Source organism: Colletes gigas, unplaced genomic scaffold (assembly GCF_013123115.1).
Source record: "Colletes gigas isolate AHSC1104 unplaced genomic scaffold, ASM1312311v1 Colletes_gigas_Sc00028, whole genome shotgun sequence".
NCBI classification, from domain to species: domain Eukaryota; kingdom Metazoa; phylum Arthropoda; class Insecta; order Hymenoptera; family Colletidae; genus Colletes; species Colletes gigas.
The window spans coordinates 974,335-994,414 of NW_025106657.1; the positions used below are offsets into that span (position 1 = coordinate 974,335).

At 34.4% G+C, this 20,080-nt stretch overlaps 1 protein-coding gene across 1 annotated transcript in view; it reads right to left on the reverse strand.

The window, feature by feature from the left end:
* LOC122401790 overlaps positions 1–20,080 on the reverse strand; it is a 379,856-nt gene that overhangs the window by 221,242 nt on the left and 138,534 nt on the right. The window contains exon 3 of the mRNA XM_043404145.1: positions 12,910–12,942. Within this exon, the coding sequence (XP_043260080.1) occupies positions 12,910–12,942 (33 nt within the window). The remainder of the gene's footprint in view (positions 1–12,909; positions 12,943–20,080) is intronic.

Sequence of the window (20,080 nt, forward strand, 5' to 3'; positions counted from 1 at the left end):
CAGTTTTTTGGTTGGTCGATTCAGTTGTGAGTTACTTGGTGTAAAAAATGCAAGTTAGCAAAGAGAAAATTCGGTATATTTTACAATTTTGCTTCGATGAAGGCGAAAATGCAAGCCAGAAGGCTGAAATTGTGAATGGTGCTTATGGTCAGATACTGTCACAGTCAATGTCGAAAATGTCGATAAAATCATGGAAATGATCGAAATAAATCGACGTGTTAGCAGTCGTAGCACCGCCTAGCAGCTAAAGATCGACCACAAACCAGTTTTAAACCATTTGCATAAAGCTGGATTCAAAAAGAAGCACAATGTTTGGATACCATATGAATTGATGGATGAAATTTCCATCTGCAAAGCCTTAGCCAAACGGAACGATATCGAATAGCAACAAATTATGAAACAAAACGGTACATATTTGACCCAAGTCGAACAATTCGAACCATGTTAAATAAAGTCTTGAAATAAACGTGAATATAATGGATTTCTTTTTCCCTAACCTAATATTTACAGTCGAGTTGTTTAACATACGTTTATTTATTATGAAGAGGTTAAACTCTTTTAACCACTTTGAGTCCAAATTATTTTGTTCCTAATAAACAAAAATTCAAATTGATATTCACTCACAAAGTCCATCAACTTTCTGACAATGCTGCCATGTGATATCATCGGAACATTTAACTGTAAACATTCATTCATAACTCTAGTGATTACTATTTGATGTAATATTCAAAATAATTTAAATACTAAACGTACACATATAAGTCAGTATCCTTGAAGAGGTTCAAATAAACACCGTAGAATTAGAGGAACTTGGTGGAATTTATAAGTGTTTAAAAAAAAAATATAATGTTATAACATCATTTGTAACAAAGATACATTACAGCAATACAATTTATTAAGATATGTGACAATGCTATTAATTCGGTAGTACAATATACAAGGTATTCGACCACCCCTGGGAAAAATTTTAACGGGAGATTCTAGAGGCCAAAATAAGACGAAAATCAAGAATACAAATTTCTTGACTCAGGCTTCATTAAAAAGTTATTAAAAAATTAAATTAAAAAATTTCAAATCATTTTGAAAAAATTATTTTCGATTGCGGGGGTCGATTACAATCATTTTTGGTCAATAGACATACCCCCGAAATTCTACGCATTTTCGAGAAAAAAATTTCTTACCGAAAATGTAATGTCTGACCATACATTGACATGTTTCCCTGAAAATTAAAAAGTTTCAAATCATTCTGAAAAAATTATTTTCGGTTGCGGGGGTCAATTTTAATAATTTTTGGCCAATACACATACCCTCGAAATCTTACGCACTTTCGAGAAAAAAATTCTTTACCGAAAATATACTGCATGGAAATGTTTCTGTAACTTTTTAATGAAGCCTCAATCAGCAAATTAGTATCCTTGATTTTCGTCTTATTTTGGCCTCTAGAATCTCCCATTAAAATTTTTCCCAGAGGTGGCCGAACACCCTGTATAATACCAATCTATTCCAGTACTGTATCCTGTCTTTTACTGTTTCCAATGAATTAAACAACTTATGTCTAGATAACATTATAAATAACAGTATTTTACTCCTTAAATTATTATGAATTCTTTTGAAGCAATTCTACTTTTCCATTTATGTATTCCAACGAAAACTCGATCGTCAAAAACAAATTAAATTCAAAGTCCTTCCAGAGCATAAAGCTTCGTACGAACGAGCACATCACTGCAAGAATTATTTGTGCCACGGATCAATATCGGTTAGAATTTCTGTATATTAAAGAAAATAATTCATACCCGAAGAGACTACAGATTTCAGCCGCGGTACAGGAAAACGGTGTTCTACTTTTTAAATTTCGATCAGCTCTTTTCAATTCATTCTACGGTAGATTCCTCGGAATTTACAATAATTTTCAATACCGTTCAAGACTCGGGATACGTTCGAAATAAATACTCGGTATTTATACATTCCTGCGAAAATTCAACTGTCCGAAATAAATGAAATTCAAAGTCCTTATTACGGTAGAACTCCTCGTAGGGGAAAAAGTTTATCTTTTCGGTTTATTTTGCAACGGAGAATCGCTCCTATTCTGATTATACCGCGATTTCCTTTCACGTTCAACCCAACCTCGCGAATAGAAGAAACAGTCACATTATAAATAATTTAAATGGATCGCCTTGTAGGAAAATGGGGATGGAAGCCGGACTAAATTGGCCCCCCTTTTCCGCTTTTCGGTTTTCCTTCCCGGCGACAGGATATCCCAGGTCAACAACTTCCCGACCGTAATGGCTTTCGCGTATTTATTTATTTGCACGAGACGATTTATTTTGCTCTTGTTTCCCCGACCGCTTCCACAGAATTCGAAACTCTGGCGAATTTCGTCGCCCAATCGGTTTCAACTGCATGCATCCCCCCCTTTCCTCTTCTCTCTGCCGCCTCTTTCGACTATTTTCGATTTATTATCGGGTGCCACTTGCAGCCCGTGATCTGCCTACGACACTTGCAACCTGATAATACCATAATCTCGAACCTTCCACGCTGCGCAAAACGCAAACGAATTATCGAATGCCACGTTATTACCAACCAGTACACGATTCCGATGCATTTCGAAATAATCGCGAAAAGTATTTTTAAAACTTTTACTGGCTATTTGCTACTTTAATTTTAATAATTCGCAATAAACGTTTTTCTATCACTTTGTCACGTGCAAACTGGTCTGGAGGAAAAACGTAAAAAGTTGGAAAAAGTATAAAACCTTCAACGATGTTTTATAATAAAAATATTCAGAAGCTTGTACACCCGAGAAAGTTTTTAATATCTGCGACTCACTTATTTATCTAAACATGTAGAATACTTATTTAATTACCCACTATGCAATTTATATATTTTTTTTTCTTTTTAATTTTGATTACACTACTTTGACAATTTTAATGACGACTACAAATGCTTGACAACTTCTAACACCTAATGTTATTAATAATAATTTCTCAACGTTATATACTCAGCGTATCATTATTATTGTTAGAATAAAGTTACTTGTTACATAACAACTTTGCTTATTCAAAAAAAAAAACGCAATAGCAAGATCGAGATTTTCAAGAAAAAACAAAAATAAATAATAAATGTGCGATTCGTTTAGAAATATTGCTAGTTCTAAGTGTACCTAATAACATCGATTAACTCGAGTTTCGCTGCAGTGGATAAGGCTACTTGGATACGATACGAGTACGATACTGAAGATAAGTAACGTTTTATGCAGGCGTTACATGTAAATGAAGGTAGAAAAGAAGGATTCGAGAGAGATCCGAGGAGGTTAGTTTTGAGAAAGGAATGTAAGTGTACTTCAATCTCGGCAGAATCTCCCGTGGATACTGGTTCAGGAAGAACGAAAAAATCTGATTCTGTCCGTTCAATTTCACCCTTGCTGAATCCTCCCTGTTTTACCGACCGGATACGAAACCGAAAAGATTTCTAAAGTAATTGGACGATGGTAACGAAATCGTCCGCATGGATTGTTGTTGAAATTCTCCTAATTCTACCGCCGCCGGGCGCAGTTAACTTTTCTATGATTTTTACGGCGCTTTTACGGCCGGTGTTTAAATTAAATCGAGCGGATTTCACGCGAAGTGATAAAAGAAGATTCCACCGGATACGTTTCGCTTGAAATTGTTATCATGACGTTTTTGATAGATCAATTAAGGAACTCTGCACGTCGTTACTGAGTGGTTACCTATTATAGTTACGTGAAAACGGTATAACCGATTACTGCTTGTTAATTTCACGTATGTATACAGTGGACATAAGAAAACCTAGTTACATAACAGATCAATTGAAATGTTTTGAGATATTAGTACTACGTCTTTATTATGAACATTATGAGGAAATTTGCATGATATAGGAGGGCAAGTACGTAACTGTTTAATGGCAGGATACACTCGATTTATATTAAATGCACAATGGACGCGTAAAAACACGCTGGTGTATAAAGATAGTAATAGATAGCCACAACAGGTCGGTTTACTTAACGATATTATCATTACGCGCGACGTCTTTATCGCCCATATAACGTCTGCGTGTCATAAAAAGGCAACTGTGATAGAGCATGCAGGCAATCTAAACTCGAAGACTGTTTCCAAACCTAATCTCAGATGCACAGTCGGCATGCAAAAACACAATGGTGTATAAAGAATAGAATTATTATTCTTAGTACGTATATTAGTAGAAACTCTGCATTTCATAACATTTTGGAACTATCTTTAAATATCCAACAAGACTGATCAATCGAAATATTTAATGATATTATTGCCACAATTTTATTATCTTTCGAGAAATAAATATCGAATTATCGCTGGAATATTTCACGAAATCGTATATTCTAGTTTCGCGTTTAAAACACGCTTTCACGATTTCGAACAATAAACGAAATTATTTTAACCGTGCAGGTACGATTATACAGGATAAATATACCGGCAAAGTTATCCACAAAAGCATGGAACTGTATCGAACACTTACTTAAGAATATTACCGCTGTTAATTACATTATTATTCCTATTATGTTACCCAGTATTGTTCGAAGCTGGAGAATTCGGGGAAATACCATTTTACAGAGACGTTCGTACAAGCACGCCATAACGAGACGGCGTAACACGAGGCAGCGTTAACCGGGCTTTTATTAGTTAGTTTATTTCTGGTGATCGTATAGCATCGAGATAAATACGATACATAGTTGCGATTGCAATTCCGTGTAAAATCGATTATACGTCAGTGCATCGTTCTCGCGTAATCCACTTGGCGAGATCAGGAAACCAAGTCGTCAAGAACACGAGCATTATTTAGCGATTTCTGAGGGGGAAAAACTATCGTGTATGCTCGACGAGTTTCCATTTGTTAATCGGTCTCCATTAATTACAGCCAACTTCGTATCGATATCCTTTCTGGCAATACAAATGTATATTTTGGAATTTCACTGGGTTTGCAACATAATTTAAGCAGGTATTATATTAATGAATTACTGAGGGATCACGGTTTATGAATATCATTACACATAAATGTTATATGGCTAATAATCTATATGCATTAAAATTTCGTTGACACATGTCATGCAATTAATTATTTAACGTTCATATCTGTTTGATTTGGCTTGTCTCCAGCATTGTATAACAAATAATTGATAAAAATTGAAATTAATGGAAGTTATGAGAACCAAAATGACTTGGATTGACCTTAACATTTGTTGAGAGGAACATCCTGAATGATTATGCAATAATCATACTTACTGTAAGCTGGTAAGCATAGCGAATTTTCAAACGATTCCACGAAACAATGTTCGAAATTGGTAATTTAATATACTCGTAAAAATTGAATATTTTACACACATGCACGGATTTAAAGAAATTAAAAAATAGTGACTGTTAATATTTTGGTAAATTAGGTATGAAACCAACTTAATCTTGTGAACAATAAGAAATGAATAAAAAGTGTAAAGTAGGGGAGAAGAAAAGACAAAATAAAAAAGAAATATTATTCTGAAAACGAAGAATATAAAATGAAACGTATATGTTATATAAAAATTTCTCTCTGCCAACGAGTAATAAAATTAACCTTATTCAAAATCGACGAAACACTCCTTCCATATGGATTTGTTTCAAATTCTGCATATTCATGGATCTATATGGTCGTCGATTCCCAGTGTAAATTTCCAGAGAGTGTATTTTCTTCTACAACGATTAACACGAATTCATTTTTGCTCGAAAAAATAAAAAAATCGTGTAAAAGTAATAACTACGATTTCGTACTCAATACCATACGGATGCTACGATTTTTTTTTAAATTTTAACGCAAGTCTGATTAAGATATTTTTAATATTGCGATGTCGAGATTGGACACAAGGTGTGAAGAACAGAAATGGAAAATACATTTTTATTTTTCTTTGCGTTTTAGACCAAGGTTTCAGCTCTTTTCGGAAGAAATAATTAAACTATGTCATACCGTTGTGTCTAAAAATCGTGACTAAAAATCGTAAAGAAAATTAATAACCTTATTTCCCATTTTTTACAATAGGTACAGAGCCATTAGTGGTATTTTTAATCCTACAAAAATTATTAATATATGTATTTCGAATTCTATTAAAACCGTTATTTATTTTTATAATGTCTTTTAGATTGTTACAGCTACAGCTGATCTCTTGTTTTCAATACACTTATAGTATAGTTACACCTGTATTGGATGCTACAGTTTGGTCCAAGGAATAATTTAAGTTCCGAAATTACTCAAAGCTTGGAAAGTTCCAGTAATTATAGTAGATACTATACTTGGATAATTCGTTTAACCAATTAATATCGAAGTTTGATTACAAGCGTGAGTTCTCAAAGTTCATATAATTATATCCTTTTCCTGTGTCAATCTGAACTCGACATCGTATCTAACCGATACAGTTCAACGTTTGATCAAGACAAGATTAACTAGATTTCTATTTATATTAGACTGTCAGTCCAACAGAAAATTATTTAGACCGAAGAATGAATATAATTCATTCACATTTATAAGGAAGACATCGAGATCGCGGTGCAAATCTGCGAAGAAAAGCCTTCAAAAATACACCATAAGACTCATTTAAAATTATAAAAATACAAGCCCATTTTTCTAAGCTGTTACTTCAACCGTGTCAAATATTTAACGAAACATAAGAAATGTCTTGAAGTTTCAAATTCGTCCATCTTAATTTTTTATTTACTCGGTATAGAGAGCACTGGTATTTGGCGTTGCTTTATACAAGATTGAAAATTGTCGGATCGATCTATTATAATTCTCGCGTAACGAAGACGGCCATTTTAGGAAATTGTTCCTTTCACGCGGTTTCCCAGCGTCTTTCGCGTGCACCATTTTGCGAGACCCAAGAATATTTCCTCGTTCCCTTCGCGGGCAGGCGTAATCTCGAATTTAGTTGAACGCGTGTCTTGATTGGGCGACATTGCGAAAAGAACCCTGAAAAAAAAATGGGAAGCGTCGAGAGGCGCGAGTTGGTACGCGCGGGGGTGCGGGCGAATGGAGAAGAGCCGCGGGATGTAGCGAGATAAGGTCGGCAAATTGCAGGCAATCTGGCTGATTAGGCTGCACGTTGGTAATCCTACAGGTTACACGGAGGACCCGGGCCACGACCCATAACCGCCTTCGACGTGTATTAGCCGAAGAAACGGGAAAGGATAAGACGCGGGAGAGACGACCTGCTACGAAGCCCAACGAAGCTACATCTCCACGGTTCTAAGAGATTAGAAGATCCTTTTGGAAAGAGGCGAATCGGGAGGAACCGATCCTTTCTCTGCTCCAGATACGCTCGTACGATTTACTTTTTCCTACCGGTTCTCGTTTCATATGCGCTTAGCAGACAGTATTTTTGGATGCAACGAGTTCGTTTCTCGGCGCTGCTGAACCCGACAGATCGTGGTTTCCTGTTCGTAACGCGGTTCGTATATACTTTAGAATATCTGAGAAGATATCTTCGATCTAGGAAAAATTAAAGATACCTGTCCAGATCATTTATTGGATACAGAATTCGATTTAAATTGTTATTTATTTATTTTAGTGAATAAGAGATCAGAAAATCAATTTTGTGTACAACTTGGAGTAACGTAAATTCAAGTATAATATTGGAATATACAGCTTTGGGCGATTCTAGAGACCAAAATAAGACGAAAATCAAGAATAACAACTTGTTGATTGAGGCTTCGTTAAGAAGTTATTAATGTTTAAAGTTCCATAATCACTGGAAAATTCTTCGACAAAATTAAAAAATATCAAATCATTCTGGAAAAATTATTTTTGGTTACGGGGGTCAATTACAATCATTTGTGGTGAATTAGACATACCTCCGAAATCCTAGCCAGTTTTTAGAGAAAAATTTGAGGTGTGAAATTTTTCGACGGAAAAAAAAAATTTCAAATCGTTTTGGAAAAATTATTTTCGGTTGTGGGGGCCAACTACAATCATTTTTGGTGGATAGATATACCCCCGAATTCCTACCCAGTTTTGAGAAAAAAATTCGATACCGAAAATATAATGATCATACATTGACATGTTTCCCTGAAATTTTATATGTTTAAAATCGTTTGGAAAAAATCATTTTTGGTGAATTCACATAACCCCGAAATCCTACGTACTTTCGAGAAAAAAATTCTTTATCGAAGATATACTGTGTGAAGCTTCAAGCATTAATAACTTTTTATCGAAGCCTCAATCGATAAATTAATATTCTTGATTTTCGTCTTATCTTGGCCTTTAGAATCTCTCATTAAAAATTTTTCCCAGTGAACATTATAATGAGCTGCATAAATGGATGATTTGCATCAAGTATTGTAATTCAACTTAATTTACGCAACGTGCTAGCTGACAGAAATTTTTAATTACACAAAGGCAACATAAAAATGAAAATACTTAATGACCCAGTTATTACATTAAATAATAACTTCAAAAAATGCATGATAATTTAATCCATATTAAACAGCGATTTTAGTTAATCTAAGACATAATAGTCTCTTTCCTTACATAGTAACTGTTAACTGATAGGTGATGATGTTTTATAGTGTGTGATATCTACTTCGAAGATTGACACGGGATATATGTATAAATAATGAACAAAATTCACATATTCATGTGGCTCTGTTTTTGTTAACAAAGAAGAAATTCAAATCGCTCACACAATTTATCAAAATAGAAATAATCTTTAAAGACTGAACGCTGTGAGCAATTATAGAGTTACAATAATCCGTTAAATATTCATTTAAACCAACATTTATTAAAATTAATATTTACGTATTTTTAATATTTTAATTTACTCCGACAGTTTCAATTTATTCAGCTTTGCATTTTGAATCTTCGCATTATTATTTCATTCTCATCCAACCTCTGTGAAATATAGACAGAAGTAGAAGAATACAATACTATTGAAATAATTAAACAGTAAGTTTCTGATTACATTTGCATCAAATATTTCCTCTTATTAATCAAATGAATCACGATAATTACATATTTTCTTCGTTTCTTTTTTAACATTCTATCAATTTTGCTGTTTGAATGTATTACTATTATTCTTAATTTATTCGCTCAAAAAAAAAAAGTTTTGCTGTCACAAACGAAATATTCATTTTGCTCGTTGTGAGCACTATAAAAAAAGACACATTCGCTTCCATTTCCAAGATTTCTATAGTTATGAATGTAATTTTAATTACGAGGTCTATCCTACATACGCGTGTACCAACACTTAAACAGTACAAAAACATAAAATATGATCTTCCACACGAAAATATTACTCATTCGTTATCTTCACATCCGAATTCAGTTCACGAATGGATTATTATTCAAACTAAACAACGACCGTCTGAACCTGCGTAGCTATTAAACGTTCTATCGGAAAGATTATCAAATTCCAATACAATCGCATCGACGACTCTTGTATTGGATTTCTATTGGGCACAACTGCATCAACAGTTACGAGAAGTTGAATCTCGGGAATGAAATTACTCGACGTATCATCAAAGTCGGACGAGATCCGTGCCTCCTTTCATTATCCTCCGTTCGGGAATTGATCAACCGAATTGTTTCTGCAATTTGTCGTCCTTATCTCGGTAGATTTGGCAATCTCGATCTATTCTTTCCCCGTGCCACGGGAACCCACCTTCACGCATTACTGAAAATGGGCTTTTCGAAAGAATACCTCTGCCCGTTTCACTCCCACCGCCCGACGTGATGTACGTAAATCTTCCTCTGCGTATCCTTTTGTCCCCGGGTGCACGGAAATCTTCGGGGTGAAATTGCAGTCGCGAGACACGAAAAAAGGAGAAGCAGATTTGAATAGATTCTCTTTATCGCCCCCGAAACCCGTTCCCATTCTGTGCAGAGAAAATTCCCTCCCCGCCCCCCCCCTTCCGCGGATCGCCATGTCGGAGTTACGATCGTAATAAATAACGGATCAACCGTTGAAATTTCCACGCGGTGTTTATTTTTATCGTACTGGCGTGATTAAAATCAACCCAGTCGACTGGCGGTCTTACACTGTAAATCGACAAAAAATACGATTTTTTTTTTTTAGCATTTTCATAAAGGATATAGCATACCATCAAACTAGTAAAATTAACGAAATTATATTTATTGCTCGATCGAGCTTACAGTTTGAATGCATTTATATCAAAACTATCTTTTCTGAACTGATTTTCATAATAGCTGAAGATCTACGTAGCACGTGAAGCCAAAATCATTTTGTCTATATTTCTTAGCTTGCTAAAGTTAAAAACAATAACCAAAATCGATGTTTCAGGTTCAAAATGCTGTCATTTTTTTCTGTCCTTCTGATGCTTGCTGTAGAAAAATGTATCATGATTAAGAATCTTTTTCGTTTTAAATAAACAGAATGGCTGGAATCGTGGAAACCACAATAACGCTTTTTCTTGCTACTGATTTTTACTATTTCTCATTGTAAAAATTTGTAGATATTATTGAAAGAGTGACAAATATACAGGGTGGTCTACGCAATTGTTTCAAGTCATACCTCCGTTATTATTGCATTTACGAAAAAATGCCAAAGGAGAAAGGTAAATGGTTCGAAGTGCACTACATCTGTAGGCTTTTACATTGTTTTAGATGCAGCAGTGCATGTGCAATTAACAATTGCATCATTTCTTTAAATAGAAATGCATATTTTTTTTAGGCAGATCGATTCTTCTGTTCATTCTGCGTAAAAAATGATTAGGGTACCATGGCCAAAAAATTATTAGATCTCGAGATATTTTCAAAAAATGTCTTTATTGAAGAAAATACTGAAACACTTCATGACTATGTTGTAAAGGTAAACACCCTTTCGATATTGTTATCATAACAGAAACATCCTAAAAAATAAGTTTTGCAATAACGTTATCGCAACAAATACATCAATTCACCTGATTTAAGTCCCCTTGACTTTTTTCTGTGGGATTATTTGAAAGATAGAATTCATTCAAATCCCATAGATTCTGTAGAGAATCTGAGAGAAAGAATCATACTGGAATGCGCAGCAACAACTGCAGATAATTTAAACGCAGTTATGCAAACAATAAAAAAACGTTATCAGAAATGTTTAGAATGTAATGGAGAAGCGTTTGAGCATTTTCTTCGATAAAGACATTTTTTGAAAATATCTCGAGATCTAATAATTTTTTGGCCATGGTACCCTAATCATTTTTTACGCAGAATGAACAAAAGAATCGATCTGTGTAAAAAAAAATATGCATTTCTATTTAAAGAAATGATGCAATTGTTAATTGCACATGCACTGCTGCATCTAAAAAAAATTTAGAGACCTACAGATGTAGTGCTCTTCGAACCATTTATCTTTCTTCTTTGGCATTTTTTCGGAAATGCAATAATAACGGAGTTATGACTTGAAACAATTGCGTGGACCTTGTATATGAAAAACGTCGATGCAAGAAGTTGCACAGTTTCTTTATAAAAAAATAGCAAAGGAAAAAAAAACGCGTTTTACAGTATAAGACCCTCTTAAGAAACCTCGTTAGAATTCCAATGAACGAATTATCCTACCTCAAAAATCCAAGGTCTTTAAATTGTTGGTAACAAGACAATTTGTTATGAGGTAAACCTCCATTATAAATTTTGGTTTGAAAACCATTAGATTGAATTCTTAACACTTTGACTGTCACGTCGTCAATATAGTATATGAAAAACAAAATTATTTACATTGGAACTGAAGCAATTAAATCTCAAGGTGAAATGTTAAAGAAAATAAATTTGAATAAGAATTCATGAATTTTAATATGGTTAAAAAAATAATTACTAAGAGAAATTTTAATTTGTATAGTTTACAATTGTCTAAAATCGCAGCTTTGATCTCATAAAAAGTTTTACAATTTTTGATCTGGCAGTCAACGTGTTAAGTGGTATATCAATTTAAAATAATGTATACTGTAATTTTGAAGCATTATATCTAGATGATAAAAACAACGAACGTTTTCAATCTGTCAAATTTGAAGAAAAACACGAATTACTGAAACTAAATTTTATATCGATTTATAGGTTTATAATACGTGGATTCAAAATCAGCAGAAACATGGACGAACATTCAATTATAGAATGTGTAGATTTATCGCTGAATCGTGATAAAATATACCAGATGAGGGTTAACGAAATGTCGCATGAAAAAATTATGTTCGACAGATTAATAAGATGTTAAATAAACGATTTTCTTATTAAAGGGTCTTTCCGATTTGCCTTGTCGAAAAATCGATTTTTATACGAGCGAAACTGAATGAAGATTGAGGTCTTGCTGAAACCACGTAATTTTAGTAAAATCGCTGGAAAATGGAGATAATTAAAGCAGGAGCGTTTAATACGTTTTCAAAATGTGACATGAGCAGACGAACGTGTGCAAGATGGAAAAAGCTACCAAGTTTAATTTACGAAAGGTCTGAGAGGTCTAAAGAAACGATAAAAGCATTCTTGAATTTTAACGAGGCTGTAAAAATAAGTTCTATAACAAATTCTGGATATCCTAGTTTCTAAATGTATAAAAACAAAGTTTCGTTTTCGTAGACAATTGGAGTTACATTGCAAGAGTGAAAATTTCATATCTATACCTAATTTTAGGCGATCGAAATCGGAAAGACCTCTTAATATCAAGTTCACCCCCAAATGACCAAATGCCATGTCAGTATCTTAGTTTACATTGCGATTGATTTCATTAACGATACATGTAGTACAGTTAATAAGCATGTAAAAAGTAACAAACGACACGAAGTCGAGCATCGATCGTCTCATCTGTGAAAATCGAGAAGGAGGACACGCAAGTACAAAAACAAACTTACGACTAATATAATCAACATAGAATAGACGCATGCGATAATAATGTTATATTGTTAGATGAACACTCACCCGCGTTATTACTGGCGAAATTTAGATCCTTACCTGAAACAGAGGAAGCAGACGTTGTTAGCATGATCGAGTGTCGTCAAGGAACGTTACAACATAATACTGACATCGATTTCGAGCCGCGGTACTCGACAACATATTACGCTACAAGGATACGCCGTTACACGCAACTAATTAATTCTCTCGTGGCGTATATAAATTAACGTAGAACTAACCTATTCGATGTAGACGCGAAAACGCTTTCGAGTATATTAACAACGCGACGATAATTTATGGCCGGTCGCGAGATGCCGCCGAAACATTAAGCATTTTTATCGCGATCAGAATTAGCGCCCGCGGCTCGAGGAACGAGATTCCTTAATAGTTCTTCTAATTAAACAGTGCTTAACGTTCGCGAGAGCACTTTCGGGATATCTCGTTGCGGGAGATATGTCAACGTGCGTTAAAATTTTTCCAGAGTTGGATTTACGACTGCCACGGCGCACAGTGGTTCAGATTGAAAAACCGTGTGCCATTTCCTTAAAAAATCGACTATCACATATCGATATTTGATAAGTGTATACTGTTTCTTAAATGCCCAGCAGTCTCGAAAATGAAGATATTTATACAATTTGATATAGTTTTTTAGTAGCAATGACGACTTAAAGTCGAATTTTTTGTGGATAGTGTCTTTCATTAGAAAAATTGCATTTTTTCTTTCAGGAGTTCTGATGTTCCTATTCAATATTTTCCTGTTTTCTTTCTTTTAAAGTAAAGAGCATTCTTCCATGATAGAAAACCGCTCCTTACATTAATGATTACCGTATAGAATGTACTGGAAAAGTAATGCTCAATGAAATATAACAAATTTTTCAAATTTCTTGCAATTGACAGGGATTATCTTTTAAGTCCCAAAGAATCCCGCGTTTTAACAAATTGGAATATTCTCGGCACACCTTCCTCTAAATAATCATGAAAGAGTTGATTCCCCCCTCGTCCCACTGCTCAAATTATTAATGCTTAAAGTTATTAACGTTGGACGCTGTATCGCACCAATTAATGAAATTCTACGTGGAGAGAAAACAGGAAAACAATATAGGTTAGGTGTTTTGAACACGTTGACAAAACAAAAGAATGTGCTAACAATAAAAATGCCTTACCGAAAAATTAATTAGGTGCCTAAATTTTTCGACGAAAAAAAAAATTTCAAATCGTTCTGAAAAAATTATGTTCGGTTGCGAGGGTCAATTACAAAGATTTTTGGTGAATAGACATACCCCCGGAATCCTACCCACTTTCTAGAAAAAAATTCGAGAATGTGTGAAATTTTTTGACGGAAAAAAAAAAATTTCAAATCGTTTTGGAAAAATTATTTTCGGTTGCGGGGGTCAATTACAATAATTTTTGGTAAATAGACATATTCCCGAAATCTTGCGCATTTTCGAGAAAAAAATTCAGTACGAGTGGAACTTTAAACGTTAATAACTTTTTAACGAAGCCTCAGTTGGGCAATTGGTATTCTTGATTTTCGACTTATTTTGGCCTCTACTATCGCTCATTAAAATTTTTACCATTAGTAGCCGAACACCCTGTATATAGATTGATAAAGATTGATAACAACAAAAACAACAATTGTGATACAATTTTTCTTTAACCTATCCATAGCTTAGCATTTCAAACTTATCTGGTTCAAGTTGCATGCTAATATCACATACGGTTTAAAAGTTATACAAAAAAGGCACACGATTTTCTAATCTGAACCACTGTGCGGCGTATAGGTCGCGCACTGAAATATTCTCGAGCGTAGTCTCTGATTTCTTCGTACACGCTCTGCAACGTTACTGTAAATACACGTTTATAGCGAAGCAACAAGTGCAGAGACGTGTCTGTAATGTGTGTAATATTTTAATGCTGTGTAACTGTAGGAATAATCATAATAGTGATAAATACTCTGTCTCAATTTTAAATTCGAATTTCTTAAAAACTAGACTCCATTTTGAATCTACTCTGGTTCCAAAAACGATTACAATGTCCTGGAATCCTGACTGAGGAATAGAATAAATGTTCATTGGACAGGCATCCTGGATAAATGGCTTAATAAAACATTTATTCTACTATTTCCTAGTTTTTACTGAAATATACGTTTAATTTCCAAATCACGCGTGTCTTCTAACATAAGATACATTCTTTCAAAGTGAAAGAAAATGTTGAACAAAATAATGCATCAAATGTTAAGGGGATTCTTGAAAAAAACTTCATGATGGGTTCAATTAATCATTGATTATTCAAAGGTCGACAATGGTCAGCTTATGGGCAATAATGATCAAGAATGAGATTGATACCAAAATGTCAGCGGTTCAGTAAAGCTCCAAAATTCGTTTTCTGTAGATAAAATTAACTGCCAACTCTCGGCATCCTCAAAGAATTATACGTAGAGCTGCTCATGACGAAATATTTCAGTCTCGCGGACCTATGTTTAGTCATTAATGAATTGTTAACCATTATTGACCACTGCTGACCATTACTGGCTAATGGTGACTCGTGGGTAAGAAATATTTAATACTTTTCCCTTCTTTTCAATTTCATTGTTTTACTTTTTTTTATGTCAATTTAACTTTTGACCACTGTTGACCACTATTCACCACTACTGGCCACTGCTGACTTTTACCTTCTAATAGTGACTAGTGATAAGACATGTTTAATACTCTTCCTTCCTTTTGAAGTTCATTGTTGGATTTCAATTTCATCTCTGACCTCTGATGATCATTACTGACCACTGCAAACCTTTACCAGCTAATGGTGACCGGCGATAAGAAATATTTAATACTCCCCCATCCTTCTGAAGTTCATTGTTTAATTTCAATTTCACCTCTGACCATTGATGATCATTACTGACCACTGCTAACCTTTACCAGCTAATGGTGACTAGTGATAAGAAATATTTAATACTCCTCCATCCTTCTGAAGTTCATTGTTTGATTTCAATTTCACTTCTGACCATTGATGATCATTACTGACCACTGTAAACCTTTACCAGCTAATGGTGACTAGTGATAAGAAATATTTAAAACTTTTCCCTCCTTTTCAATTTCATTGTTTTACTTTTTTTGATTTCAATTTAACTTTTGACCACTGTTGACCACTGCTCACCACTACTGGCCACTGCTGACTTTTACCAGCTAATGGTGACCAATGATTGAAATATTTAATACTCCTCCTTCCTTTTGAAGTTCATTGTTTGATTTCAATTTAACCTCTGACCACTGATGATCATTACTGACCACTGCTGACTTTTACCAGCTCATGGTGACCAGTGACAAGAAATATTTAATACTCCCCCATCCTTCTGAAGTTCATTGTTTGATTTCAATTTCACCTCTGATCATTGATGATCATTACTGACCACTGCAAACCTTTACCAGCTAATGGTGACTAGTGATAAGAACTTGCTTCATTTCTGGTTGTTCTCGCGTCTATAATATCCGGTTCTTTAATTGATAGGTCTGCTTGCAAATTAAAAATAAAACGCAATCTCTTTCAACCTTCTACCTATATTCCATTCTCCATTTTACCTTTCTATACTCTTTTCAGTCGCCAAAATACAAACGTCTGGAATATTGCCAATTAGGAAGAACATCTCGGAACAGAGAATAGAAATCAATCGGTAAGGATTTTCCGTCAAGCGAACAAACGACTCCGGAAGTCGACTTATTATCAAAATATTTTCATATTTCTATCCATAATATACTTCTCCATCGCTCTTTACCCTCCACAGCGATTCGAGTATCGGAAATTCGTAACACAACACGCACGGTTAGATACTCTAAGAGACTTACAATACTACTGCACAGTAAACGTGTAAAGAGTAATACGATTTTGCATTTGAGATACATAAACCTTGACTTGTAATTTGTTAGTTTTAACAAATCTTGCTCTAACCTTTTTATACAATTTTTTATAGTGCAAATTGGAGAACACCGGACTGATTTATAGAACTGAAACTTGTTAGAAAATTAATCTACAATATCTGTGAACTATTATAACTCTAATTTAGATTACTTTCATTTGTGTAGCTTGTTCGATACCATTTTTACCTAGAAACAACTGATTCTCGATGCTCCTACCGTTCCTATTCCTATTTCTCTCACTGTTTGCTTTTCCACTAAATCCTTGTTTTGCTAAATCGATCGATTAATTTATCCCTGCTCCTATAGCATCAATCTAGTTAAGGAACTCTCGACGATTAGCTGCTTTTCCCGTTTACTCGATTGCCTCTCTTTCCTCGATTAGGTCATTAGCTCAACTTAACACACTAACTTCTTGACGATTAGTTTGTTCTAGAATTCTGTACGATGAGCTTCGTAAAAAACGTTAAAGTAAACTGTGTCGAGATTCAATAATTTCGTATTTGCTGTGATCTATTCTCTAACATTAGGTTCTCTATCAAAATTCATCATTTCGTTTATAGATCACGTTTTGGAAGACACTTTATGCAAATGGAGCAGTGTTACGATATTTATTCAATTAAATTTAATTAGCTGACTTTTTATACCTCCTCTGTACCTATAATAGGATGGAAAATGGGATTATAAATCCAACTCTAAATCATTCTATTACCTACGAGGCGATAAATCATACTGTTGAACGGTTTGCAACGAGTGAAATATTGCCTGCAAGAAGAGTGACAAGATCTAAAAGTGTAAATCAAGTGCTTCGAAACGCGAACTTTACTTAGAAACGCCAATATAGCCAGCACCTAAAATTGGCTGAATTTAAAATTATCTCGTCAAAAATAGTCTCGTAAATAAAAAAGTATTTTCACTGTATCAATCACTGAAACATTATTAATTCTTTAGTCTGCGTCCTTTTTATGGATAAAGGTTCTCCGTTATTAACTTTCATAATTGAAAAATACTTGAAAGGACTAGGAACGATTTAATAAATAAAACAGTGACGTTTAAAAATACTTTTAAGTAGCAAGATTGCCTTTGCAAGGTTCATCAGAAATTGGTGTGTATCTTGACCCAACAGAAACCCAGGAGAAAACTAACAGAGTAATAAAACGAATTTACTATTGCTATATGCTATTGCATCGATCTTTATAACAGAGCCGTGTGCTATTCTTAAAAGAAGTAATAAAATTAACAAATAAAGAGACACACGATAATTGTTTACTGAAAAACAATCTTTAAATGCAACTGTTTTGAAAATAATGATAATTTCGTATTTCAGGAAGTAAGTTATATGAACAATACAAAGCATAAGTAAACTGTTTTAGTACCTTATTAATAATAACTAAAAATTGTCAAAGAAATTTTGTTATTTTATATTTGCAACTTATAAAAGTTATATTATTACGTTTTCGTTATTTTGTTTCCAGAAAATATTTATTGCAGCTAAAAGTGCCCGAGGAATCTATTTACATAGGTCACTATAATGAAAAAGGAAAACAACCGGACCTTTTCCAGAAGTAAAACGGGCGACAGACGCCTCGTTTCTAGATTTCAACGGGCGACTTTAACGATATCCGCGGAACACGTCTAACGAGTACCAGGCGAAATCGTTTTACGCGAAACAGCGTGCACGCGTGTGTAGACGCGGCAGAAAGTTTGTCAGTTACGATACTGTAATTTTGCGCGATGGAAACGGGAACGGAGGGAGAGGATATGTGCTGGAGAGAGGGATTCCACGGAGGATCTCGCGGTGGGTACGTAAATACATATGTAGGATTGCCCGGATGAAATGCACGGTGCGACTCAAACACACGCACAGCTTGCGGCGTTTGTGTCGAGGGTTGCGCGGATGAGGCTCGTAACTGCACACTACTTCGAAAATCCGATGGGTTCGCGTTGGTCGTCCTACTTATCTTCCTGCAATCGAGTCAACTACTCTAAAATGGCATTACGGCTGTGTTTTGTCCGTCTGATTATCTTTATTTCCTAGTTATTTCCTCGCCTGAGGGTACTGGCCAATAAAAAATTGATCTTTCTTATTGCACTTAACGACAGAGTCGTTTGGTTAGCGTTGAAATCTGCAAAATTTCTGATTTACAATTAAAAAAGGTTTGGTTAAAGGGTATGGTTTATTCGAGGTTCCTTTTATCTCGAAAAGTAGAATATATGCAGCTCTAAATACAGAGTGTTCGGCAACCCCTGGGAAAAATTTTAATGGGACATTCTAGAGGCCAAAATAACACGAAAATCAAAAATATCAATTTGTTGATTGAGGCTTCGTTAAAAAGTTATTACAAAATTTCAAATTGTCTTGGAAAAATTATTTTTGGTTGCAGGGGCCTATTACAATCATTCTTGGTCAATAGATATATCCTCGAAATCCTATCCGTTTTTAAGAAAAAAATACGAGAAGTGTGAAATTTTTCGACAAAATTAAAAAATTTCAAATGGTTCTAAAAAAATTATTTTCAGTTACAGGGGTCAATTACAATCATTTTTGGTCAATAGACATACCCTGGAATTCCTACGCACTTCCGAGAAAAAAATTCCTTACCGAAAATGTAATGTCTGACCGTATCATTGATATGTTTCCCTGAAATTTCATGCAAATCTTTAAAACATCATAAGTCATGAATGGATTGGACGATTTTAATGTTTCAAAAAGCAAACCATGCGTATTTTGGTGGAGAATATGTACAAGTCACAAAAATATTCGAAAAGTTGATCCCTGACCCAGCCAAATAAGAAAAACGCCATAAAAATGGTCCAATTTTCAAACAGCCATAACTTCTACAATAGTGAATATATTTCAATGAAACTTTTTTTTGAAGTAGAGCTTATGGGTACCTACAAAAAAGTACTAAACAACTTTTCTATATGGCGTCAAACAAAATTACTATCTATCAAAAACGAATTTTGAAGAAAAATCGACGGCCTAAATTTTTCGACGAAAAAAAAATTTCAAATCGTTCTCGAAAAATTATTTTCGGTTGTGGGGATCAATTATAGTCATTTTTGGTCAATAGACATATCCCCGAAATCCTACCCGCTTTCTAGAAAAAAATTCGAGGAGGTGTGAAATTATTCGATAAAATTTAAAAGTTGCAAATCGTCTTGGAAAAATTATTTTTAGTTGCAGAGGCCCATTACAATCATTTTTGGCCGACAGACATACCCTCGAAATCCTACACACTTTCGAGAAAAAAATTCGAGTAGGTACCTAAATTTTTCGATGAAAAAAT